The 26,253-nt window shown below is 33.6% G+C and overlaps 1 protein-coding gene across 1 annotated transcript in view; it reads left to right on the plus strand.

Moving 5' to 3' along the window:
• The window catches only part of zip (myosin heavy chain 10), a 45,455-nt gene extending 20,404 nt beyond the window's left edge, over nt 1–25,051 (plus strand). Inside the window, exons 5-26 of the mRNA XM_088238769.1 lie at nt 1,765–1,857; nt 2,561–2,990; nt 4,091–5,430; nt 6,066–6,236; nt 7,425–7,592; nt 9,392–9,538; nt 9,855–10,104; nt 10,701–10,934; nt 11,146–11,316; nt 11,990–12,152; nt 12,751–12,889; nt 14,649–14,780; nt 15,327–15,492; nt 15,854–16,086; nt 16,812–17,060; nt 17,867–18,037; nt 18,415–18,669; nt 19,602–19,721; nt 19,807–19,956; nt 21,095–21,277; nt 21,874–22,037; nt 23,097–25,051. Coding sequence (XP_088094895.1) covers nt 1,765–1,857; nt 2,561–2,990; nt 4,091–5,430; nt 6,066–6,236; nt 7,425–7,592; nt 9,392–9,538; nt 9,855–10,104; nt 10,701–10,934; nt 11,146–11,316; nt 11,990–12,152; nt 12,751–12,889; nt 14,649–14,780; nt 15,327–15,492; nt 15,854–16,086; nt 16,812–17,060; nt 17,867–18,037; nt 18,415–18,669; nt 19,602–19,721; nt 19,807–19,956; nt 21,095–21,277; nt 21,874–22,037; nt 23,097–23,229 — 5,262 coding nt within the window. The 3' untranslated portion in view covers nt 23,230–25,051. The remainder of the gene's footprint in view (nt 1–1,764; nt 1,858–2,560; nt 2,991–4,090; nt 5,431–6,065; nt 6,237–7,424; nt 7,593–9,391; nt 9,539–9,854; nt 10,105–10,700; nt 10,935–11,145; nt 11,317–11,989; nt 12,153–12,750; nt 12,890–14,648; nt 14,781–15,326; nt 15,493–15,853; nt 16,087–16,811; nt 17,061–17,866; nt 18,038–18,414; nt 18,670–19,601; nt 19,722–19,806; nt 19,957–21,094; nt 21,278–21,873; nt 22,038–23,096) is intronic.
• Nucleotides 25,052–26,253: the final 1,202 nt, after the last annotated feature.

Here is a 26,253-nt window from a genome sequence, read left to right on the forward strand (position 1 = left end):
TTTGTCATCAGATTATATTAAGCAAAAGTTGATATGTTTTTAAATACGTTTGTTTCATTTTAAAAACAGATAAACTATCAGTGCAGTGTATTTTTCACAAGTAGTTAAAGATTGTTAATACAGAATTGGCTAAGAAGAACAATAATAATTTGGTTTTTACTTTTCACTAAAGAGGCTTTAATTTAATTTATTTAGTAAAATTAAAAAACAAGCGATTTGTTTGTGTATCACTGGCCAAAATGCTCAAAGTAATAATTTACTAGAGGAGCTCTTTAGCTGTATTGCATAGAACAAAAGCGTCCAATTTTTTTTGTTTGGTTTTTAGTTTAACAACAAACGTGTCACGGACGTTTGCAGATTGCGCTTGCAATTCTCGACCTGAGTACGTACGCCCCGTTGTATTGCTGTAAACTGTAGCTAACTTCATGATTGATAATCATAGAATGGTTTTTGTGCATATGGGTGACTATGCCAGTGGCGTGTTATTACTTTAAGTCAAAATGTCTATAAAATATATCTTAGTTTCATCTCTAGGAAATTGGATGACATAAAAATTGCGGGTTCTTGCTCCATTTTTTTTATTCGTTAAAATAAAATATTTTTGTTAATGTAAAACAGCACATTCTTGGCCGAAGGTTAGATTTGATAGTATTTCTCAAACTAGGTTTATAAGCATTAACACAATCTGACCGAGAATTGAAATAACAGGAAAAAAATAAGGGTGCTGATTCAATGCTCGCATTGTGGTTAAGGTAAAGTATTATAAAGAGGTTCTGCCAAAATGCAACATCATTACATATCATATTATTGAAGCATGTAAGAGGGGACACTGCAATGTATTTTGAAAATATTTTTTCTTGTAATTTTCACGCAATTATTCAGCTGAAAGTGAAAAACCAGCAAGTATGAAATTTGTATAACTTTTGGATTGGTTTACTGTATTATAACGTATTACTATAGTCTTTTGGTATTGGGATATATTGAACATATGTAGTTTGTAAAAAATTCAAACGTCTTAATGTAGAATGTGATTATAATTAGATAAAGTATGGGTTATTTCACATAATATATCATATATATCTATATAAATAAAATTATACTATGATTTGATCAAATGGTTTTTAATCAAATTATTTCTAAGTATTGTTTTTGATAGGGAAAATTATCCTAATTGATTTCTATCCTATTTCCTTGTACTATAATATTTCACCCGCTATGATTGCATATTTGATACAAAAGCTTTTAAATTATTTTCCCACATGCTGCTTTATTTGAACAAGTAGAATCCAGTACCTGTTACAACATTTGAGGTAATGTATTCGAAGTTTTAATTTTATTTTTACCCCCTAATGCTATAAAAATCCTTTGTAGATCTTAAAAAAAAGAACACGATGTTTACAGTTCATATTATTGACATTTTAACCGATACAAAGAACTCTAAAATTAGAAATACATACAGCTTTACACTGAAATCTCCTGTCTTATTTGAACAGTATTTATTACATTTTTGGGTTAGTTAGTCACTGCAATATTTATTTGTTCACTAACAATTTTTCTTTGTTGGAGTATGTCGAAATATTGTTGATTTAACAAAAACTGTGATGTCAGCATACTAACATTGTTTGTCATCGCTGTTTTATCGAATGAAATTCTGTGCTTGAATGCGGAGTAAGCGAATGCCTACATTGAAAAGAAAGATTATTCATCAATTTTGCAACTACGGATTTATGCTAACTGTGTACCTATGGCAATTTCTGTATACAGGGTGAATTGGAGCAACAACTTCTGCAAGCTAATCCAATTCTAGAGGCCTTTGGAAATGCCAAAACTGTGAAGAATGACAACTCATCGCGTTTCGTAAGTATTCTAAAATTTAAATAGTACAAATTAATAATATCGTAGTCAGCTAAAATATTGAGACAAGTACCATATTTTATATCAATTTTAATACTACTATATTAAAAAATATATATATTTTTTGAAGACTTGATTAGTAAAATTGTTTTAAATAAAAACGTAGCTAACTAAAAATGTCATGATTGTATAAAGAATTGAAAATGTATGTTGGGAAGCCTGAGAAGCTGTGAAGAATAGAAGGATTATTTTACTCTACCAATCTAAATACATATGGAGGGTACAGGATATAATGGATGAATATCAAACAAGGAAGTTTTGGTCTGTAGCATTTTAAAGTTTTCAAACCTTTTGGACATTAAAATAAACTTATAAATATAAAGGAACCCGCTTAATGTAATTATATTATTGATTTATTTCCAGTATTTAACTGAAATACACCTTTTATCCCCTGTATACATTTTTTTTCTTCTTCAACTATCTTGGAAAGAAGAGCTGTTATGTCAAATTTTACTAAACAAAATTGTAGATCACGTGAACTGCCATCGGATGCCATTATTGGTATAAAACAAATGAAAATTGATATCCGTTCTTTAAATCCTTTACCCTTCATATGCAAAGAATATTATAAATATTAGTTTGTGGATAAAACTTTGTAAGAATTAATTAGAAAAAGAAATCAATAATACTTGTTTAAATATTCCAGGGTAAATTTATCCGAATCAATTTCGACGCTTCCGGTTACATCGCCGGGGCGAACATTGAGACCTATCTCCTCGAGAAGTCCAGAGCGATCCGTCAAGCTAAAGATGAGAGAGCCTTCCACATCTTTTACCAACTCCTTTCCGGAGCCAGCCCACAACACCGTGCCGAGTTCATCCTCGAAGATGCAAAAACATACGCATTCTTGTCCTATGGTTCTCTACCTGTTCCCGGGATCGACGATGCCGCTGAGTATCAGGCCACTATTAAATCTATGAACATCATGGGAATGACTCAAGAAGACTTCAGTTCCATCTTCAGAATTGTCTCGGCGGTTATGCTGTTCGGTAACATGCAGTTCAAACAAGAAAGGAACTCTGATCAAGCTACACTTCCTGATAATACTGTTGCGCAAAAGATTGCACATCTTCTAGGTCAGTTATCTTTATATACAGTTTAACTACACTGAAACCTCTATTTACACGAGAGATATGTTATATGGGTACCATGTAAAAAAATAACAATGCTTTATAGGTTTTCTTGTAAAAAAATACATTTGGGGTATCGAATATAAATTCATTGTTTACTATCTGTTGTATATTAAATTTTTTCTTGCATGGCATCAAAATACTAAAAAAATCATAACAAATATTATTAATTATTATATTATATTATATGCCAAGTTAGTAAAATAGCGATGTAGGGAATTCTAATAGTTTATTTATTTATTTAATAAGGAAATCATAGTCTTGATATACATACAAGGTACAAAATAACAATGAAAAAAATTAAGACCAATTACAGATTTCACATTAATTTATTATGAATGAAGGAGAGGGGAAAAAAAATAAAAAATTTATAAATATTAAATAAAAAGTACATAAAAGGCAGAAGACATTGAATAGCTCCAACTCTGCTTTCCTCCCCTTTCTCTCTCTGCTTCCATGAACATTTATAGTTCTTGGTAAAAATTCACAACCAACAATAACGAATTAGATGCAGGTAGTAGATGTACATATGAATAAGTAAAAATTAAGAGTTGAAATTAAAAGTTAAAATTAAAAAATAGTGTAGTTATATTACTATGGCACATTGTTAAATTAATGTTTAAAAAACTTTTTTATTTATTTTTGGACTATGTTATTTCAAAACTGTGTAAAACGAGGTTCCAGTGTATTTACATTATCATCATTCCCTTTCCGCACCTAATGGTGCATAGGGCGCTGCAGTGGTTCACCAATTGCAGCGTATCTTGATCATTTTTGTGACATGAAGGTAAGATGATCAGTCTTACGCTTCAGGTACCAGTCTAGGGACTATGAAATATTCTAGTGTAAAAACACTCTTTTTGAATAAATATTTCCATATCAACCGTGTCAGAAATCGAACCCGAGACCTCTTGCATGGTAGGCAAACGCGCTGACCTTTACACCACGAGGCCGACGTATTTATAAGCTTATAAATTTTATTTAATTATCTTTTTTAAACTACACTAATTATCTATATATTTTGATAATTCCTTTTTCTTTTACAGGTCTCTCTGTTACTGACATGACTAAAGCTTTTTTGAAACCAAGAATCAAGGTCGGTCGTGACTTTGTCACTAAAGCTCAGACAAAGGAACAAGTGGAATTCTCAGTGGAAGCTATCGCTAAAGCTTGTTACGAGAGGATGTTCAGGTGGTTGGTAAACAGAATCAATCGTTCTCTCGATAGGACTAAACGCCAGGGAGCTTCCTTTATTGGAATCCTTGACATGGCTGGTTTTGAAATCTTCGAGTTGAACTCTTTTGAACAGTTGTGTATCAACTACACCAACGAAAAACTCCAACAACTCTTCAATAATACAATGTTCATCTTGGAGCAAGAGGAATACCAGAGGGAAGGTATTGAATGGAAATTTATCGATTTTGGTCTCGATCTCCAACCGACTATCGATCTTATCGATAAGCCAATGGGTATCATGGCACTTTTGGATGAAGAGTGCTGGTTCCCGAAAGCCACGGATAAGTCATTTGTTGAGAAATTAGTCGGCGCTCACTCCGTTCACCCTAAATTCATGAAAACAGATTTCAGAGGTGTTGCTGACTTCGCCATTATTCACTATGCAGGTAAAGTAGATTACTCCGCCACCAAATGGTTGATGAAGAACATGGACCCACTGAACGAGAATGTGGTTTCTCTACTGCAGACGTCACAAGATCCATTTGTCTGTCATATCTGGAAGGATGCTGAGATTGTGGGCATGGCTCAACAAGCATTAACAGATACCCAGTTTGGTTCGAGAACCCGCAAGGGAATGTTCAGAACTGTGTCTCAGCTTTACAAGGAGCAACTGACAAAACTCATGGCCACCCTCAGAAACACTAATCCTAACTTTGTCCGTTGCATCATCCCCAATCACGAGAAGCGAGCTGGTAAAATCGAGGCTCCCTTAGTCCTGGATCAACTCCGGTGCAATGGTGTGCTGGAGGGTATCAGAATTTGCAGGCAAGGCTTCCCCAACAGAATTCCTTTCCAGGAGTTCAGACAGAGATACGAACTGCTTACGCCGAATGTGATCGCCAAAGGTTTCATGGACGGAAAGAAAGCGTGCGAACAAATGATCCAAGCGCTAGACCTAGACCAAAACTTGTTCAGAGTCGGTCAGTCTAAGATATTCTTCCGAGCCGGTGTCCTCGCTCACCTTGAAGAGGAGAGAGATTACAAGATCACCGATCTGATTGTTAATTTCCAAGCTTTCTGCAGAGGTTACTTGGCTAGAAGAAATTACCAGAAACGTTTGCAACAACTCAACGCAATTAGGATCATTCAACGCAATTGTGCGGCATACTTAAAATTGAGAAATTGGCAGTGGTGGAGACTTTATATTAAGGTAATTATTTTCTAAAATGATGACTTCAACATAATAACAAGTTTATTGATTTAAATACTTATATACAAATTAATTTTATTAAATTAAATAACAGGAGAAAAATACTTACATATTTATTACCTATCATCTATATAATACTAGAGCATTTAAACATTAATATGGAGTTGTCCTCTGGTTAGGCTAGTCTCCATCTAACATGGCTCAGCCTATTCTAACATGAAGATTTTTGTGTTTGAAATTATAAGTAGCTCTTTAGCAATATTGAAAGACCATTATTCAAATTACTTAATTCAAAATAAAAAACAGAATTAAATTTTAATTAGATAAGAATACATAATTATTGTTCAATTTATAAATGTGTATTACGTACGTACTTCTCTCTTCATAGTTGAATATATATTTTTAGTTCTTTTTTGTTTAAAATTTTTTATAAAATTATAAGATTCTGTATTATTATATGTACCTAGAATATGTCCATAAACTTCTTATTTTCTTAAACTGAGCGGTTTGGTTAGGTAGGAAGAAATTGCCTAAAGCCAATATGTCCGCCCTTATATGTATATAAAATGTGTAGTGGTAAATAAATAAACAAAATATTCATATGAATTAATAAATATAATTTTAAATCTTTGCAGGTCAAGCCACTTTTGGAAGTTACAAAACAAGAAGAAAAATTAACACAAAAGGAAGATGAACTGCGACAAATTAAAGATAAATTAGAAGCGCAGGTCAAAAGATGCCAAGAATATGAAGTTAAATATCAAAAGGCTAATGAAGAGAAAATTTTAATATCAGAACAGTTGCAGGTACTTAACAATCAATTCAACACAAAAATTTAAATCAAGAATTTTTAAATAACTGTTTTTTTTGTCTGTCATATTTTGTTAGTTTTTGTTATGATGTTTGTTTTTTCTCTACAAATTATTACTAGTGTAACTTAATTAAAAATCATGTGTAGAACTTGTGTTAGTTTACTATGTAGGAGAGAACAATGGTTCGATTTTTAAAGAAATATGTTTAAAAAGTGTGGTTATGTTTCCATTCAAAAACTATTTTTTATGGTTCGCACTGAATAATGTTCTCAATAAGAAAGATGATTTAAATTCACCAAAAATTAAAATATTTTCACCATCAGAAAATAATTGGTCCAAAAACGAGGTAATGTTTGTTATGGACAATATTTGTCTGCCATGGTGTATGTGCATTTATGTAGCTACCTGGTGCTGCGAGGTCCTAGGTACAACCGATTTTTTAACAGCAATATTTCATAGTAGCTTTATCGGACTGGATTAGAACAAAGGCAAGACCTTTGTGTAATAATAATACCAGCGCCCTATATATTTAGGTGTGGATAAGGAAAAGATAATGATATTAGATGGATATTTTTTTATTGTAAATTAATATTGTAAAGGATCTTAAACGTAATTCACTACGTTTTAATTAATCCTTATGTTTGTAGATGTACATCAATAAAGGTTTTAAGCTCTTTTATTTTACAAAAGTTAACAGATGGAAGAATTGAAGAAATACGGTTTTTTAAACATAGGTAAAAAAGTAAATGATACACAGCATGTAAAGTCATCATTTGAACTTAAACTCGTTAATAAAAAAACTTATAATATGTATTTTTTTAATGTCAAAAGACAGTTAGTGATTATTAAGTATGCTTATAAACATTTTCTTTTTAAAAATTAAATTGTTTACCCAAGTTTATTAAAAAACAATGTATTGCATACACAAAACATAAACGAAGAATATGTATGTAATATAATCCGCAGATAAACCTCAGCTTTGCGGGAACAGTAATACATTCATAGCATACTAGATTAAGATACATATTTTATGAGAAATAAATTTATTTTTAAAAACCAGTCAACGACAGGTCATAAGCCCTGTAATTATAAAGACTTTCATATTCTCTTCTCAAAAGTATTCTCATTGTTGTATATCACATTCTAAGGGAGTTAAAAATGTATCAAACATATTTTTTAAAGGCGGAAATAGAACTATGCGCCGAAGCGGAGGAAGGAAAGATGAGATCAGCTTCGAGGAAGCAGGAACTGGAGGAACTGCTTCACGATATGGAAGCTCGCATAGAAGAAGAGGAAGAAAGAGGAAACTCCCTTATTCTAGAGAAGAAAAAATTACAACTAAATATTCAGGTAATTAAATTATTTTTCACAAACTTCCATTGGTTCAGAAAAGGTAGTTTATTACATCGGTAATTGAACGTATGGTTCTGATACTAATATAAAAAATTGTGTAAGCTAGATACACTTTTTTGTTATCAGTCTTTATTCAAACAGGAGACATGTGATTCTAGCACAAATTGGTAACTATAATTTTTTTTTAAATGCGCTTTCTTCGTAACTGAAATCAAATAATTGTTGTTTGAAAAATAAATAAAAATATGCAAAAAAAAACGTTTTGTAATATTCAGCTTACAGTTTTATTTGAATCGTTGCTTTGGGATGAGCTTTCAACATTTCAAAATCAGTTAGCAACTTGTGCCAGAACCTAGTAATACAATAACTGTTTGTCCCGGTAAACTGTTAAAGGAACGTTTTTATTGCTTTTATTTATGAATTGAAAATGCTATTCCACCATGTTATTTTTATTGATTATTTTTGCTTCTGATATTAAAATTCTATTCCGCCAAGAAAATGTCAGAAAATCGTATTTCTGTGGATTCAAATTATACTTTCATTTGAATAAATTCTTAGCATGTGGTGGAAAAGTAATATGAAAAAGTACGTTATTTTTCTTAAATTAAAAAGTTAAAATTAAATTTTTATCTTTATATAATCACTTTGTAAAGCGCCCTTGAGGTATTATATTACGAAAATGGCGCTATATAAGTTATCCATAATTATTATTATTATTATTATTATTATAAATTATAATTACAGTTAACAAGGTTTAACCGATCCCACTTTTTCTTGCTTTTCAGTAAATGTGTTTTCACTATATGTACATATTAGACCTGGGCCGCGATCACAAATGCTATCTTCGACGGCATAAAGTAAAATCCATATGTATTTATGAAAATGTTTATATTTTTAAGAAATTTTAAAGTATCTTTGTTGGTAATTTGTAATTGAACATGTTAAGAAATAAAAATGTATGCATCTCATATTCTATTTTTCATACAAAAAACCTTATTTTACTTTATGGATAAAATTGAGTATAAATGTTAACTTCCCATTGTAATACATACGGACCCTGGTAATATGTTAATTTTTTTTAGTTCCATCACTTTTGAAAGATTTTCATATTTTTAAATATTATTTCATCTTATGTAAGATTTCCATATTTAAATCATCACTAAGACTACTACACATTACTAAGACTAAATACACTGTATTATATAAAAATAAATAAATGCTGCCTACCTCAGAACAGGTATTTACCATACCCAGAGAGGATAGACAGTATCTGATATGTTTTCTTATAATTTAATTTGACATAATTGTGCTACATTTAATTTGGCTTAATTGTACCCCTTTTCAATAAACAGAACATATTGTATTACTTACTATAATAAAAACCGATTTTCGGCACTGAACTGAAGACAAAGGCACAGTAGGCATCCACGATTGATGTTTATCTTAGTGTAATATCTTATATTATATAATGATACTTAAAGGACCTGGGTTTGGAGGAGGAGATTTAGCAAAAGATATGAGCGCATTCCCTCTCTACTCAGTAGCCTGGTTCTATAAAGATTTAGGCTTCAAGGGTGGGAAATAATTGATGGGATTTTATTTACTCGTCACGATAGATCTACACGGGTCAAAGTGACATCAGGGGGCTAATTTAGCGCTGACCCTCATGTACAATAATAAGAATTTTATAGTGTTTGTTGAAGAGAAGCTACCAATCAGAAACTATTGTTGAGCTCTGAAAACAAATGTGTTCTGTAATATTGCGATGCTAAATGGTGGTGTGATTTTATTTTCAGGATTTAGAAGAACAACTTGAAGAAGAAGAAGGAGCTAGACAGAAGTTACAACTGGAGAAGGTCCAATGTGACTCCAGAATCAAGAAATTTGAAGAAGACCTCGCCGTAACTGAAGACACCAATCAGAAACTACTTAAAGAAAAAAAGGTAAAATTTGGATACATGTTTATATTTCTAGTAGTCTGTACTAACAATGGCAAAATCAGATATTTTTTACTAGACAAAAATCGCTAGTCGATGAAAGAACCAGATTCTTTGGATTCCTCATTGTAGAACACGACTGTTGCAGAATCTTTTTTCACTGTTCTTCAATATTTTAATAAATTAGTAATATTGCTGAAATAAGGAACCTTTTTTTTGGGTAAAAATTGTTTAAAAATACAATTCCTTAAGACCACACAGAAGAGTAGGTCCATAATTTTCCTATATCATTTTAAAATTTCTAAATCGCCTTATCTTACAGCTGTTAGAGGAAAGGAGCAACGACCTTTCCCAGGCACTCGCCGAAGAAGAAGAGAAAGCCAAACATCTCAGCAAACTGAAGACGAAGCACGAGGCTTCCATCGCAGAGCTGGAAGAGAAACTTCTCAAGGATCACCAGCAGAGGCAGGAGGCTGAGAGGTCCAGAAGGAAGATAGAAGCTGAGGTACAGGACCTGAAGGAGCAACTGACGGAGAGGAAGACACAAGTAGAAGAGTTACAACTTCAGTTTGGTGAGTGTTAGAGTGAACTCACGTTTGATCAGGTTACGAATAATGGCATATGAAGAAAATTGATTGATTGTTATTGATCATCATAGTTTCCTGGGATGTCAGCCACTAGTTCTGTGGTTATCAAACGCATTATATATGATGCATTTAATCAGGATTTAGCAAGACCATCCTCTTAATAATCCAAAAACTATTATTATTAATTATTAGTTGAAAAATGACTGTTCTTTTTTTTAAATTAAATTTTTGGACTGTGTTTTTTTTCAAAATAAATAGTTGCATTCTTATAATTTACTCGAACATTTGCTTCCATTTTCAACGAGTTGTAAATAATTCACTATTAGAAAATGTGAATCAAGTTGTGGTAGAGCGGGTTTGCACCTCGGACCTTTGATCTGTGGGTCCGTGACAATAGCCACGGGACCGCAACCTGGTTATTTCTATGCCATGTAAAACCTAGTTGAAATGTATATATAGTAACAGATGTTTATTAAATGTCCATTCTTGGATGTGTCCGATTAAGTGAAACCGTTACTTAACCAGGAAATTAGATTGATCCTTTGTATCAAAAATAATGATTATCTTTCTGTCCGTTCTAGGCAAGCGTGAGGAGGAGCTAGCGCAGGCAATGGCGCGCATGGACGAGGAGGGCGCGGCACGTGCGGGGGCCCAGAAGGGGCTGCGCGAGCTGGAGTCGCAGCTGGCCGACCTGCACGAAGACCTGGAGGCCGAGAAGGCCGCGCGCGCCAAGGCTGAAAAGCAGAAGCGGGACCTCAACGAGGAACTCGAGGCGCTCAAGAGCGAGCTGCTCGACTCCCTCGACACTACAGCTGGTAAGCGCACATATTCATTTATTTTATTCATCATCTGGCTCAATGTTGAGCGTCTCTTTTTTATAAAGTTTATTTTATAAAGTAAATTTATGTAATCTTACAATTTAGCGAAATTTACAAGTATTTCACTATTTTCCTGCAATGGCCAACGGTCAGTACCTACATTAGACATTAGCCAATATTAGTATTTTCATTTTTGTTTCTTTTGTAGCTCAACAGGAACTGAGGTCGAAGCGTGAACAGGAAGTGGCCACCCTGAAGAAGAGTTTAGAAGACGAGGCTGGCTCGCATGAGGCCTCTGTAGCCGACATGAGACACAAGCACTCGCAGGAACTTCAGGCCACCAATGAACGCATCGAACAGATCAACAAGGTTAAGGCCGGTGAGTACACGAATCTCTTAGACAATAAAAAAAAAAACTGTTTCCACAAATATAAAATTGCTTGTTTTTGTCCCTATGTTTTGCCAACAATATTTTGAGTATCTATATGTCCAAATTTTTGTAGACACGGCTGGATTTCACTACCTAAGGAGTTGGTTATTAAGATTGAAATTTATTGCAACAGAGAGGGAAAACATTTTTGAAAAGGAATATGGAAGTTTAGGCATTTCCACACTGCAACATAAATGTTGTTGGTAAACCATTCTGCCTATGTTTAAACATCCACATTTTTTCAACTCTTCTGTCTGCTGACTTTTGTAATTTTTAATTTTTTTTAAATTTACCTACTAGGCAATGCCCGAAAATAGTTTTTTCATTTTTATACTTATTTTTAGACTGGTTAGTTTCAACAATGTTTTGAATATGTCCAGTTTATAGACAAGGTTGGATTTTGCCACACTTAATCTTAAACTAATCAAACCAGCCAATGACAGCTCATAAGCCTTGTAAATGCCTAGATTTTCATATTTCCCCATCAAGAATGTTTTCTCTCTGTTGTAATAACTTTCAATATTTTGATATAAAAAATTAAGTCGATTTTTGTAAATTTTCATCATGTCAATTAGTTATTCCAGAAATTTGAATATTTAATTTCACAAGCATGTTTTCTCAGGTCTGGAGAAGTCTAAGCAGTCCTTGGAAGCGGAGAATGCAGATCTTGCTCAGGAGCTGCGGGGAGTAGCCGCTGCCAGAGCTGACGGGGAGAGGAGAAGGAAACAGGCGGAACAACAGCTCCAGGAACTGACCGCCAAGCTTCAGGAGGTGGAGAGAGTCAAGTGAGATCATTTTCCCATGCACAATAAAGAGTGTTGTAGAATGCTTACCAAAAATAAATCGGAGATAAGTCTTGCACTGTATGTAGATGTTTTCAGCGCCTTGATGATAATGGACAGTTTCACAATTGACAAAACAAGCTATCTTATGACTACACGACAATGACAAGTAATTTGATTTGGAAATGTATCCGAAATAAAACGTTTATTGGATTATAATTCTACTTTATTTTTTTAAATAGACAAAGGGTATATTGTGACGCGTTTTGTCTTGTTACGACATTTTCAAACAAATTGAAATATTTACAAAGTTTCCTTATATACTAAAAATAATTGCTGTTTCATGATTGTGGATTTCTATACAAGCCAAAATAAGTAGAGTAATTAAAGTCAATTAGGGTATATTGAGTATATTTTAGAGGAATATTTTGGTTATATTGGGGAAAACCTTCCATTATTTAAAAATATTTGTAAGGGTTTGACATTAAAATTAATATAATAATTATGTAAATATTGATTTCATTGTTGTTATGTTCCCGATCAATTAATTGTGCATTTCAAACTTGTTGTTGATGTCAGTTCTCACTGTATCCTTAATTAGGGCGGAATTACAAGACAAGGCTGTGAGACTGCAGACCGAGAGTGAACTGGCTCTGCAACAGTTAGAAGAGGCAGAACTTAAAGCATCCTCCGCTCTCAAGCAAGCCGGAACAACAGAAGCACAACTATCTGAGGCACAGGTATAGAATCGACCCTTCAGTACTCTTCTCATAAATATAATTAATAATCAATACACCTGCATATTCTATGAACGTAAGAAAGTTTTCCAATTTAATGATATCTATCAAAGCTATTTCTCGATTCTACAAATTATATTTTATTTTGGTACTGTTACGCCTTTCAAGGGAATCGTTTGAACAATTTTTCTCTATTGATTTTGTCAGTCGTCCTTGTGGTGTAGTGGTCAGTCCATTTGCCAACCATGCAAGAGGTCTCGGGTTCGATTCCCAACATGGTTGGCATGAAATATTTATTTGTAAAATGTGTTTTTACACTAGAATATTTCATAGCCCCTGAAGTGTAAGACTGATCATCTTACCTTCATGTAACAAAAATGATCAAGATATGCTGTGATTGGTTTACCAATGCAGTGCCCTATGCACCATTCGGTGCGGAAAGGGAATGATGATGATTGAAAAATATCAAGCACATATTTAAGTACTTTCATAGATTTTATATTGACTCTCTCCTACCGGTGATTTGTAGGCCCGTACACATTGCTTCTAATAACTTTTATATCTCTGTAAATATTATAAATACTAGGTAAATATTTTTAGTATTCCTCCGTAGTAGTATTTACGTATCGATTGAAATAATTTATTATTAAATCATGATTACTTATTGGGGACAGCAAAAGCATTTCATCAGAAATTGGAAATAAATCACCTGTACATTCAAAAGCTTACCGATATGCTCCATTGACACGGCGATTTAGTGAAAAAGTATCGAATATACAACTGTCTCAAATACGCTTTATGTCTCACTCTCATTGCTATAGATATACTCGCGAGCGAGCGAGCGAGACAATTTAGCGCGTAACGCAGGCCAGCCTGAACCAGTGGCCACTAAACACCAGTTGCTCTCTGTTACTCACGGAGTTTCGCCAAGCGCTGTGAGCGTTAGCAAATGGTTTTTTCATGTTATTAGCGATTATATTTGAAATATTATCTCTTTTGACTTCAAATATTATTAATTGAAGCAATTTCCCATGAATGTTCCATTTTTCAGATCGTAAATCCCGCATTTTTGTATGCGTATTGACTACACAGCACCGGAAGGTGCGGATTTTTTTAGAGCGGTAAAGAGAGGGTTAAAATTAATTCTTGCAAAGTCGCATATTATTATGGCAACTGCTATTGCAGTTTAATTAAAACTTATGGTTAAATGTAAAAAACATTTTGTTTTATTTACTTATGCTGACCAGTCTCGTAAACTACATTACAAGACTTCTTTTATCAAAAATGAATAACGAATCCAGTGTACCATTATGAAATTTAATTTATAAAAAGAATATGAAGATGGGACACAGTGGGAATGCTCTTTTGTCTTTCGCGTGAACATTGAAACAGTATATTCAATGTACTACCTACATATTTGCAGTTACTATGGTTAGTACCATATTGATTAATGCCTACGAATAGTGCACTCAATATTTACATTTTCCCGACTAAAACTTATTTATTGTCAGAAGCGTTTGCACAACCAAATCAATCTAAAAAAAAATATGACCACGTATGCACCAAACTCAAGTGTCTTCGTTTTAATAAGCGCAGAAAACTTTCATTGAATTATTAGTTGAATCCCCAATTGATTCTCTTTTAGAATACAGGCCTTGATTATCAACGGTGAGATATAGAAACAAATCTAAATCATTTTATTATGTATTCCGGATTCATCTACTGGTGATATTTAGGTAATATTTTTTTGGTTTGATTTCAGAACTTGTTGGAAGAAGAGACAAAGCAGAAACTCGCACTCCAGATGAAACTGAAACAGTTTGATAGTGATAAGGATGCTCTCCATGAACAGTTAGAGGAAGAAGAGGAAGCTAAAAGAGCACTCGAGAAACAGGTATGAAACCAGCATTTTCGTTGTAATATGTATACTATTGTAGTAAGGTGTACCTGCATACATAAATAAGACTTAAAATGTAGTTTTATTTATTTATTTTATTTTATTAACATAATATATGGCAAAATTGCCTTTTACAAAACTTATAATACGAACATGTTTGGTTAAATTATTTTTAAAAACATACATTTCTTTTTACCCAAGATTTAGAAACAAAAATTAAACCTAACAATTATATAACACATTCAGTAGAAGTTTAAAACAATTTTAAAATTAACTTGAAAATCCAATCAAATAGTAAGATATTTTTAAGGATTAATATAACAAGAAAATCATTAAGTTACTGTTTCATATAATAATTACTTTATTGAGGGTTAAGCACTTAGCTTACAGATACCGAGGTCCCTAGCTAGAACTTTCATATCACAGGCGTCTGGAACAGGCCTTAAGGAATAAAATAAGTTCGTCTCTTCAACAGTGTTTTTTGTGAAACAATGACATATTTGCTATTTTCCAACACTGTATTAATCCCGATATTTCAATCAGGTTCTAGCCCTCAATAGCCAACTTGTGGACGCCAAGAAGAAGGCCGATGACGAAGCGGAGGCTGCAGCAAGTTTAGAAGAGCAGAGGAAACGCCTAACAAAGGATATGGAAGCTCTTCTCCGTCAAATTGAGGAACTCCAGCAAGCCAATGATAAGCTGGACAAGAGTGAGTAGTATCATTACATTAGGATTTTTAGTTTTATCAATCCATCATGTTTAAAAAATACAAACTACGGATGATAAATTTTTTTAGATTTTCATTGTCGTTCAGATGTTCGTTGTTGATTGGCGACAATTTATGGATAAACATTTCATTTTAATACATTTAAAGGCATAATTTAGTTGAGCTTTCAATAAAATAGGCTGTTTTTTCGCCCTCCGCAAGAAGAAGTTATGTTCTTAGGATTTGTACCGTGTCACAGTCTTTGCTATATGCTATGCAGCTTATTATCTAAAATCTGTGATTTAAAAAAAAATATAATTTATAGTTTTTGATTTTACTGAACCCGTGTTTTTTTTCTGAACAGGTAAGAAGAAGATCCAGGCTGAATTAGAAGATTCCAATATTGAACTAGAAGCGCAGAGGGCCAAGGTTTTGGAGTTGGAAAAGAAACAAAAGAGCTTTGATAAGGTGGTTGCGGAGGAGAGGGCTGTCGCAGAAAGGAATGCCGCTGAAAGAGACACAGCCGAGAGAGAAGCTAGAGAGAAGGAGACCCGTGTACTTAGTCTCACCAGGGAATTAGATGAAGCTAGCGAAAAGGTAATGCAAAAAATTAATAGTGCCAGTCATATAATAATAAAGAAATATAACCTTTTATGACAAAATGAAATTAAAATCAAAGAATAAAACTCACAGGATAGAAGCTGAATTAAAACAGTATTTAAATTTCTATCACAGTTATAAAGGACTATGTAGTTGGCCATAATAATCTTTACAATTGAGTTATTGTAATAATGAAAATATTTAGTTTTTTTTAAACACATTTTAAGATCTTTTTCAGGCTGTAAATACATAGTTTCTTTATTTTGTACCTGAAAAAAAAAACAGTTTTGTTTTTAAATCAGTCAGCTTAATTTTATTTTACATAAAGAAAAGAATAAATTAAAAATAAACCAGAAAATATCAAGAAAAGAAATAAAAATACAATTAAAAAAACAGTAAACACACAATTTATAGCTGGCTTCATGCTTTAAAATCAACATCATTGCATACCAAATTACCATGTATTTATTTTTTCCCTTTATTGAGGCCTTCTACCAAGACACAATATTGGCCCAAAACATATATTATGTGTTTAAAAATTACAATGAGCGCATAAACAGGATACAATTCCAAATATTATAGAATGTGTAATTATTATTTAAAAAATAAGGAATAAAAAATTGTCATTCTATTTGGTTTTAAATATTTTTTTTTGTTTCAATGCCAGATTTATAGCGCATTCAGGACACAAAATTTATTTTTACGTCATTGATTAATTCCAGATTGAGGAGCTAGAGCGCGGCAAACGTTCCCTCCAAGTGGAGTTGGATGAACTCGCCAACAGTCAGGGTACGGCGGACAAGAATGTTCACGAGCTGGAGAAGGCCAAGCGATCGCTCGAGTCCCAGTTGGCTGAACTGCGAGCCCAGAATGAAGAAGTCGAGGACGAGCTCCAACTTATGGAGGATGCCAAGCTGCGTATGGATGTCAATATGCAGGCGCTGCGCACGCAGTTTGAGAGAGACTTACAGGTAATTTTAAGTTTTTTGACCGGGTTCAAAGGTTTGAGGTCCTCACACACCACTTTTCCACAACTTGTTTTTTAATGACATGGCGTGTTATCGCCAGTGTCAAGTTTAATTATATCGATGACAGTTACGTAAACTATTGTATGTTGAAAACATCAGCTTTTCAGGACGGCTAATTAATGACATTTAAAAGAGCTTATTATAGACATAACTTTATTTTCACTCTTAGAATTCACATGAAATTTACCAATTTATTATATCTTGAATTCAAATGAAATTCTTTAAAATTATAGTGATATTTAATTTGTGAATCTTTAATCAGCTCTCCTGAAAAGTTGTTGTATTCAACATACAATAGTTTACATAGCTGCCATGGATATTATGATCAAATTAGTTATCAGTACCTATCCAGGCCTGTTCACTGGATTAGTGTTGAGTTACTCATTTGTTGCATACTGCAAACGCTTTGTCCCACTTGAGTCTCGCTCAGTCGCACATTTGATGCATTTCGTGAATGTATACGACATTTATTTTTTTGAAAAATACAAGGCCCTCGATATAAAAATAGGCGAAAGCTTCTTTTCATTTTTGAAATAGTGTGGCTATTAAATCTTGGAGAAATTATTGCAGAATGAGTCTTGATAGTCGTAGGTAGAATGCGATAGGCAGACTATGGTAAATATGATATTGTTACCTATATCATACCTGCTCGCACCTCACGAAATGTTCTAGAAAACCTTTTTAAAATCGAATTTTAGGTAGCAATAACCATAATTATTTATGAATTATAATGAGGTATGTGTTTGCAGGCTAAAGAAGAGCAGGCGGAAGAGAAGAGACGTGGCCTCGTGAAAGCGTTACGTGATATGGAAGCCGAACTAGAGGAGGAAAGGAAACAGAGGGCGGCTGCTGTCGCTGCACGCAAGAAGTTAGAGGCCGACCTTAAGGACTCTGAAACCACTATCGAGATGCATAATAAGGTAAACAAATGTACAAAAGCAATCATTGTTGTAAATCAATTCTTTTACTTCCAGTCTGTAGAAATATCCAATTTAAGAATTTTTTTTCTCCAAAGTCGTTGAAGAATTTATGTGTATCGAGGCATAGTTGGGATAAATGTTCAATTATTGTGATAAATATACCATTTGGAATTTGTACTGTGTTTCTTTCTGTATTTTTTTTTTTTTTAATATTATTTTTAATATTTTTTGTTCTCTTTTATTTTCTTACATTTCTTCATAAAATATTATAATAATAATAAAATATGAATAGCAAGAAGATATTATTGCTGTGTTTTTAAAAATTATAATATTTTGATTACGTCATTAGAGAAACTCAATCTTTAATTTGGATTCAGGTGAAGGAAGACACGCTGAAGCAGCTGAAGAAGCTGCAGGCGCAGCTGAAGGACGCGGTCAGGGACGCGGAGGAGGCCCGGCAGGGGCGCGAGGAGCAAGCCCAGGCTGCTAAGGATGCGGAGCGCAAGGCTAAGATCCTCGAGGCCGAGGGTCTGCAGCTCGTGGAGGACCTCGCCAGCAGCGAGCGGGCGCGTCGCGCGGCCGAGGGCGAGCGGGACGAGCTCGCTGAGGAGATGATGAACTCCAGCAGCAAGGTAAACAAGCGCACCGAGCATTAAAGGTCATCTGTTGACAGACAATCAAAGCGGACGAATTACTCTTTTTAAATTTCAAATGAAATAATTTAATACAAGAGCTGGTCCAAAAACTCACGGAATGAATGGGAAGGGGGAAATAGAAAGATGATAATATTTTTCCTTTTCAATTTATTGTCTTTAACAAAAATACATTTTTCAGATCTTTAAATTAATTTATTTATACCCTCGAAAAAAAAATGTTTTGTCCATCTTAAAAATAAGCTGTTGACTTCTTCATCACTTGTAAATTTCTTTCTATGCTGTAATATTAAGTTTAATGAGAAATTTAATGATGGGTCGAAACTTAATTTTATCCATACTTGATTTTACTTTGATATTGACTGACTTATTCAGGTGTAACTTGGAAACTAATTACCCATTTATTTAAATACTTGGTATATATATACTGGCGATGAGTCACACTATTTATTTGTGTAAATAAGTATCCGGTAACCCTTCCATTCTGTAAATTTTTGGACCTTCCCCCGTACGTCAATTCAATTCAACGCCTATTTATAGGGTCAACACTGGAATCTCTATCATTCCAAATTTTACCTCCACTCCAAAATGTCCACTCCAGCAGAGTTTTCATGCTAAAATAGCTTGTTCATTGTAGCATGGTTGTCCATTCTACTTCGGCCAGCCAATTTAAAAATCATTTTACATACTGTGCTATTCTGCCTTTGCTTATTTCTTAAATTTTCGAAATTTCTTTATCTGTTAATTTTTTATGACAGATTGTGTAAAGCTGTGAATTAATGTCTAGACTTTCACATTCCCTTTTCCAAAATTCGTGTCGGGCTTCCTGTCTAACAGCCCCCAATGAGTGCATACTTGTATGCGTATGTATTTCTAATTTACTTGACACTCATTCCTCGGTATTATTTTAGGGAACTCTATTGGCTGATGAGAAAAAACGTCTCGATGCCAGAATCGCTTCATTAGAGGAAGATCTCGAAGAAGAACAATCCAATAATGAAATTCTTTTAGATAGAACAAGGAAATCACAGGTATGATCAATAATTCAAATATTTTTTTGTTTAATTTATAATCCATTAATGTGTTTCCTTAAATTACATTTGAATTGTGTTACAGAATCAAATCGACCAACTGACTATTGAACTAGCCACAGAGAGAAGCACTTCTCAGAAAATTGAAAGCAGTAAATTAGTTCTGGAGAGACAAAACAAGGAATTGAAGGCTAAACTCCAAGAGTTAGAAGCTGCACAGCGCTCAAAGACAAAGGTTTGTACTAATATTGCTACATCTATGTATTGTAATCTTCTAAAAGATGATGTTTCCATGACTGATTTAAGCTGTGAGCAACTCGATAAACTTGAACGACTTCAGAATACATGCATAATCTACATTTTTGGTCTTAGGAAATATGACCACATTTCTGATAATCGTAGGCAACTGATTTGGCTCAAAATTAGACATCGGAGAGACTATCACTCCCTCTCACTTCTGTTCAATGTACTTCATAGTCCTAACGCTCCTATATACTTGCATGAAAAATTTCAACGCTTATCAGTTCATGGTTAACCTCTTCATTCTAATTCTCAAGGCACTCTCTTAATCCCCTTAATACCCATCCACAATTCCTCTTTCTTCTCTTACTCATATAGTGTCCATGCGGCTCGACTGTGGAATCATCTCCCATCCACCATCAAAGATGTTACCACATTATCTCTGTTTAAATCACGTCTGAAGAAACATCTCCTTTCTCTTACTTAATCTCTCCTCCTTTCCTCTTTCCTCTTTTTTCCTTTTTCCTATTGAGTAACAGTTTTGATTTAAGGTAATTTATAAACTAATATTTATAATTTTATATATCTGTAGTTTTTTAATCTTTATTTTCTATTGAATATGTTCTGTAACTTGAATTATAAAAATAAAACTATTATTTTATTGGTTGGTTGGAAGAAGTTGCTATTTAGGAATAAGCCCGCCAATGTACATATAACGTTATGCACAAAAAGTTAAATAAATAAATAAAAAGATAATTCAAATGCCACAACTCATAAATAAATTACAATATGTATTGACTTTTGAATATGGTACATCAACTTTATTTATGCATGCTTTATTAAGTTAGTTCATAACATCTTAAGAACTAATATAAACTTTGAATAACATTACAGTATGATTCGTAACATATTTTAATAAGTGGGTATGTATGTGTATTTTTCTCCATTGAGTACAAAAGCTCTTTTCTTTTGGTCAGGAGTATGCTATTTTACAGTTCTTCTTTAGCTTTAACTATTTATTGAAAATATTACACAATATTAGCATTACTAACTTGTGGTTTTAAGTTAATGCTTTCTCTTTTGAATCAGCGTATCAATCGATAGATTATATTGATGATTTGTTATTGTTCCAGAGCACCATAGCATCTCTAGAGCTGAAGATCAGTAACCTGGAGGAGCAGGTGGAGACGGAGAGTCGGGAGAGACTGGCACAACAGAAGCTGAACAGGAAGATGGACAAGAAACTCAAGGAGCTCATTCTGCAGTTGGAGGACGAACGCCGAAATACCGACCAGTACAAGGAACAAGTTGAAAAGGTAACCAAACTTACCAATCACAAAATCTTTTAAATTGATGAATGAATTGATCTGTAAGGTTTGAAATATGTTTGTTTCATAATATGGGCAATAGTCCTCAAAAATGAGCTTGACAAAATTAAATGACTAAAGTTAATTATATTTAAAAAAAAAAAAAAAATATATGGTTTTGTACAGTATAAATATCTCACAATATGTCGCCACCAAATAGTTAAATCAGCCATTCAATTGGGCAGCTAGGCTGTTAATTAAATACTGGGATTCAATCAAATAGCTAACGGACGCTTAACCAAAAAGTTGAAAGCAATGTTTAACGAAAAGGCTGAACGTCGCTTAGCGTCTTTAATTTTAATACAACAATAATAATCGTATAATTTTTAAATCAATTTGATAAGTGAAGTTAGGTTAGGTTACCTAAATAAAATGCAGGGCACTGCGTTAATATTCGAATGGTATTGTATTTCAAATCTTGTTAATATGATAATAAATTAGGAAAAACAAACCAAACCACAAAAAAAAAATGTGTTTTTTAAGTTCATAATGCAATAATGTGGGTGATATATTTTCTTCTTCTCATTCATCTGTGTCTTGTTTAGATGAACAATCGCGTGAAGACCCTGAAGCGACAGATGTACGAGACCGAGGAGGAGGTCCAAGCTGAGAAGGCCAACAAGAGGAAGGCCCAGAGGGAACTGGAGGATCTGCAGGAGTCACATGAGACAATGGTGCGCGAGTGCAACAACCTCAGGAATAAACTCAGGTAAACAAACACCACTTCTTTATTTACAACAAATCATCATCACTTCCATGGTCCATTCCACTTGGTCATTTGTTACATAGAGGAAGATGATCATGGACTATGAAATATTGCACTGCAAAAACACCTTTTTAAATAAATATTTTATGTCGACCTTGCTAGGAATCAAATATGATACATAAGGCATATACCCATAAGGGGTGATAGGCAAACGCCTTAAATATTGAAGGCCGTTTACATGTGGACGGTGCAATATTGTTCTGTTCCAGGACTCTACCATTGTCCGTGTGTTAATTTGTTCCAAGATATTGTCACGGAGATAGACGGGCAGGCTAGATCCGCAGAATAATGATGACCCCCACCACCGTTTTGTCCTCGTGTGAACGCTCATGGACTGCACCGCATAAGGTCAATTGTCATAACAATAGCGATTGCTCGACAAGGCAGAAAAATATATTTTTATTATTTAGTCCATTCTTTAACAATTCTAATACTCCGTGGGATAAAATAAATAATATTTTTCTTAAACTCACTCATAATAAATGCCGTCGTGTATACACTTTAGCAGCCCTCACTCACGTGTGAACTGAGGCCGAATTCCCACATTGTCCCAGCGTCCTTGTGCAGTCGAGGCTGTTCACTGAGCTGGGACAAGACAATATTGTCCTATCCCTTCTATTGTCCATGTGTTAATGATACAGATAGTAAAACAAAACCTCTTATTAATTCAATTAATTTGGAATTTTGGTTTATTTTTATTTACCTTTCAAACATTAATCTTTTATTATCAATATTACTAAATTATTATTATTAGTAAATATAGTTAATTAAGGCTTTACTTAAAAATAAATTAATCCATTAAGAACATTGCAATAAGTACTGATTTTTAAAGAATAGTTGTTTACTTCTACATATTCTAACACGGCAGTAATCGAATTATAGAAAGTCCTAAATGTCAAACTTTCCTCAAAAGTCTCACTTACGAAATTAACACTCGAACCAATTGAAAATTTTTCAGTTTTTCAGGTTCAATTTTACGAGGATTGTATTGTTATGTTCTAGGAGAACGGGAGGCAGTATCGCGCTGTCATCCCGCCTCACCGGAGGGAAGAGGGGTTCCATTCCCCCAGGAAGTACGGGATCTGGTGACGAGTCCCTCGACGAAATCAACGACACACAAAACAGTGTGGAATAAAGTCCTCAGCAATACACCAACCACACTCCATCTTCACACCCGGAACTCCTTTCTCCAGCGAGTGCGATTCGAGATCTTCCCGCACGCGAGGTTATATTGCGGCAATGCGGAGTTCCCATTGTTGACACGACGTCAGTCTCTATCCCGGATGCCTTAATGTTATTCCGGAACAGTTGCAACCGTGTCCCCCGTTGGTTTCGAAGTCCTTCGTTAGGGTGAAATGAATGTAACGTACAGACGCGTGCCAAATTAGGGTGTTTTTAAAATACTTAACGCAGAATTAGTTTTCTTATTCCAACACGGCACCGGGCAGTTAGTACTATTTTGTTATTTGTTCTCAGCCTTTATTAACGCATTTTGAGAAGAAGGACTTTACATTGGCATTTTACTTATATATTTCATTTATATGATTATTTTAATTTTGTATCCGCTTTCATTACCATTCTTTTGTAAGAGAATGTTTTTATATAAATAGGGAGAGAGATTAGTAGTACAATCTCGACACGTCGGGATTTTCCATTTCTTGCTCAAATTTTGGAAAATACTGCAAAATTGTATTTTATATCGCTAAAAGGATACGCAGTGGCCCCTTGTAATATCTCTACACTGTAAATTAAAGGTTGTTACCTTTGTTATTTTCCGTTTGTATTTATTAATATCGCACAGCTGTAAGTACTGAAAACCTCGTTTTCTATTAAATATGCGGCAAATTATAATTACTTTATATCTTCGCAAACCATATCTTATAATGGTTTGTTCCAACCTCAGTTTGCCATAGTTAACAATATTTATACATATTCTCAGTATTGAGACTTTTTATAAGCTTATACTTAACAAAATTAGTTTAGTCAATACGGATCACCAGTAATTAGCATTCTTCTGAAGATGTTGGTGTATCGAATTAATACCCTGATTGGTAATCATTTATATTAGTTTTTGTTTTTTAAAATAAGCTTTTGTATCATATAAATCATGCTGTTATTACTTGAATAGCATTTTTATATTCGTAAGTTTTGTGTAGGTTCTAATAGTTGCTGTGACGAAACATCTCCCTCTTCCAATCGAGCTCCTCATTATGTAAATTTATAAACCTGTTGGCATTAGAAGAAATAATTAGATTTAAGAACCTCTTCCATTTTATTCCACAGTTATTGCTGTAGCAACTTCCGAGTATTTTACTTGGAAATGTTTTAAGAACTCACTCGCACCAATATTTCGTCGAATGACGGAGTCAACCTTACTTTGGTCGTAAATACAACTACTTAAGACTATTGAAGTCCATAGACTGATGCCAATAAGCCTACACCGCATGCCTTGCTCAGAAAATAATTCAATTAACTTCTTAAGGATAGATTACTAATATATCAGAGGTTGGGATTTTTTAATCAATTGATTTTGTAAATATGAATATTTCATTTTATCCCTGACAATATTAACTATTAAATCCAAATCAAATTAACCAGTCCGGACCATAATGCTGAAACTTCCTTAAGGTTTTTACAGAATTTAGTTTGATATTGACTTAATAAACACAATTGTTTGCAGTTTTGTATTACATTTTATACTATAGTAAAACAAAAGAATTCACGTTTGCTAATTTGAACTGTTAGCGACTGTCAATCCTCAGAAAACCATTTCTCAAGAGATTTAAAAAATCTGGTGTGAGGGTAGTCATGTAAGGTAATCAATAAATTTTATATATATATAAATGTTATTTTAATTACGAGTAATGCTATGAAAATATTTGATAATAATAAAATTCTTTTAAGAATCTGTAATACGTTTTTGAATACCGTAAATAAAATGATTTATAAAAACATTACTATTTGTTTTATTTTACTTAACCCACTAAAGACTAAATCAACAGATGAATCCCTTTACCATGTTCAAATACCTTTCTTTATATCGAACCTTAGTTTTAAACCGAAAAAATAATAAGTGCAATGAAAATAAGGTACTTTTATCAGCAATGTTTTGAGTATATCCAAATGTTTATAGACACCAGAGGCGGTTCCTTAGTATGTGCATAAGTGCAGTGCACTGCCAAGTAAAAATATGTGCAAATAAATAAGTAATTTTATTGATTGTAAAAATATGTTATAGGTATCTACAAAAAAACAGGGATTCGATGCAATATTATTATACTTGTAAACATCATAATATTCAATACTAGCGCTAAAAGATCTAGCGAGATCGACTCTAGCGGGCGATTTTCACATCTTGTCTACGCATGCGCAATCGTTCCCGTGCATATTCTGTTTTGCACAATTCTTTACCCTGAATTTGTACGAAACATACCATATCTCTCCTAAAATCGTCATTTGAGCGAGATACACAACGCTTCATACCGGTAATTTGTGCGTTAGAGGGAGAAGATAATATACATACTCCGGGCATTGCCAACGCATGCGTAGATTTGAAGTTTGAAGTTAGTTTGTAATGTCACTTTGAACATGCGTAATGACGTATTGGTACGAATTTAGTAGATTTAGTTATCTATAACGTGCGTATAATGTTAGGCGAATTTAGCGATCCTGGTTCCGATGCGCGTGCTATCATACTATTGCTCGTTTATGACATCAGACCTGTCATATTGTAATAATATTATTGAACTTAATATAAAAGCTGACAAAATGTAAAGAAATGCTCTGCCAATGTTTTCGGTCAGGAGCCGCCAGTGATAGACAGACAGTGAAGTTTATTTCTTTTTTTTTCCAATAAAAACCTTTATTAGCGTAAAAAAAACAAAACATGCAGTAAAAAAATGGAACAATTAATGTTGAACTTGCCAAAAAAGAGTCTGGCTCTTGTGTTTGGCAATATGTAAATATTAAAAGTTTGGTTTTATATAAAATAGTCCCTTTTTTTATATGTATCGTAAATTTGGTTGTGGAATCATAAAATATTGGCCACTTCAGGGCCCCGATTTCAATGGGAAGTTAACATTTATCTTCAATTTTATCTACAAAGTAAAATTAAGTTTTCTTTATGAAAAGCAGAATATGCATAGAATTTTTTCTTCTA

Source organism: Micrasema longulum, unplaced genomic scaffold (genome assembly GCF_059751315.1).
Source record: "Micrasema longulum isolate JH-2025_06_02 unplaced genomic scaffold, ASM5975131v1 h1tg001965l, whole genome shotgun sequence".
NCBI classification, from domain to species: domain Eukaryota; kingdom Metazoa; phylum Arthropoda; class Insecta; order Trichoptera; family Brachycentridae; genus Micrasema; species Micrasema longulum.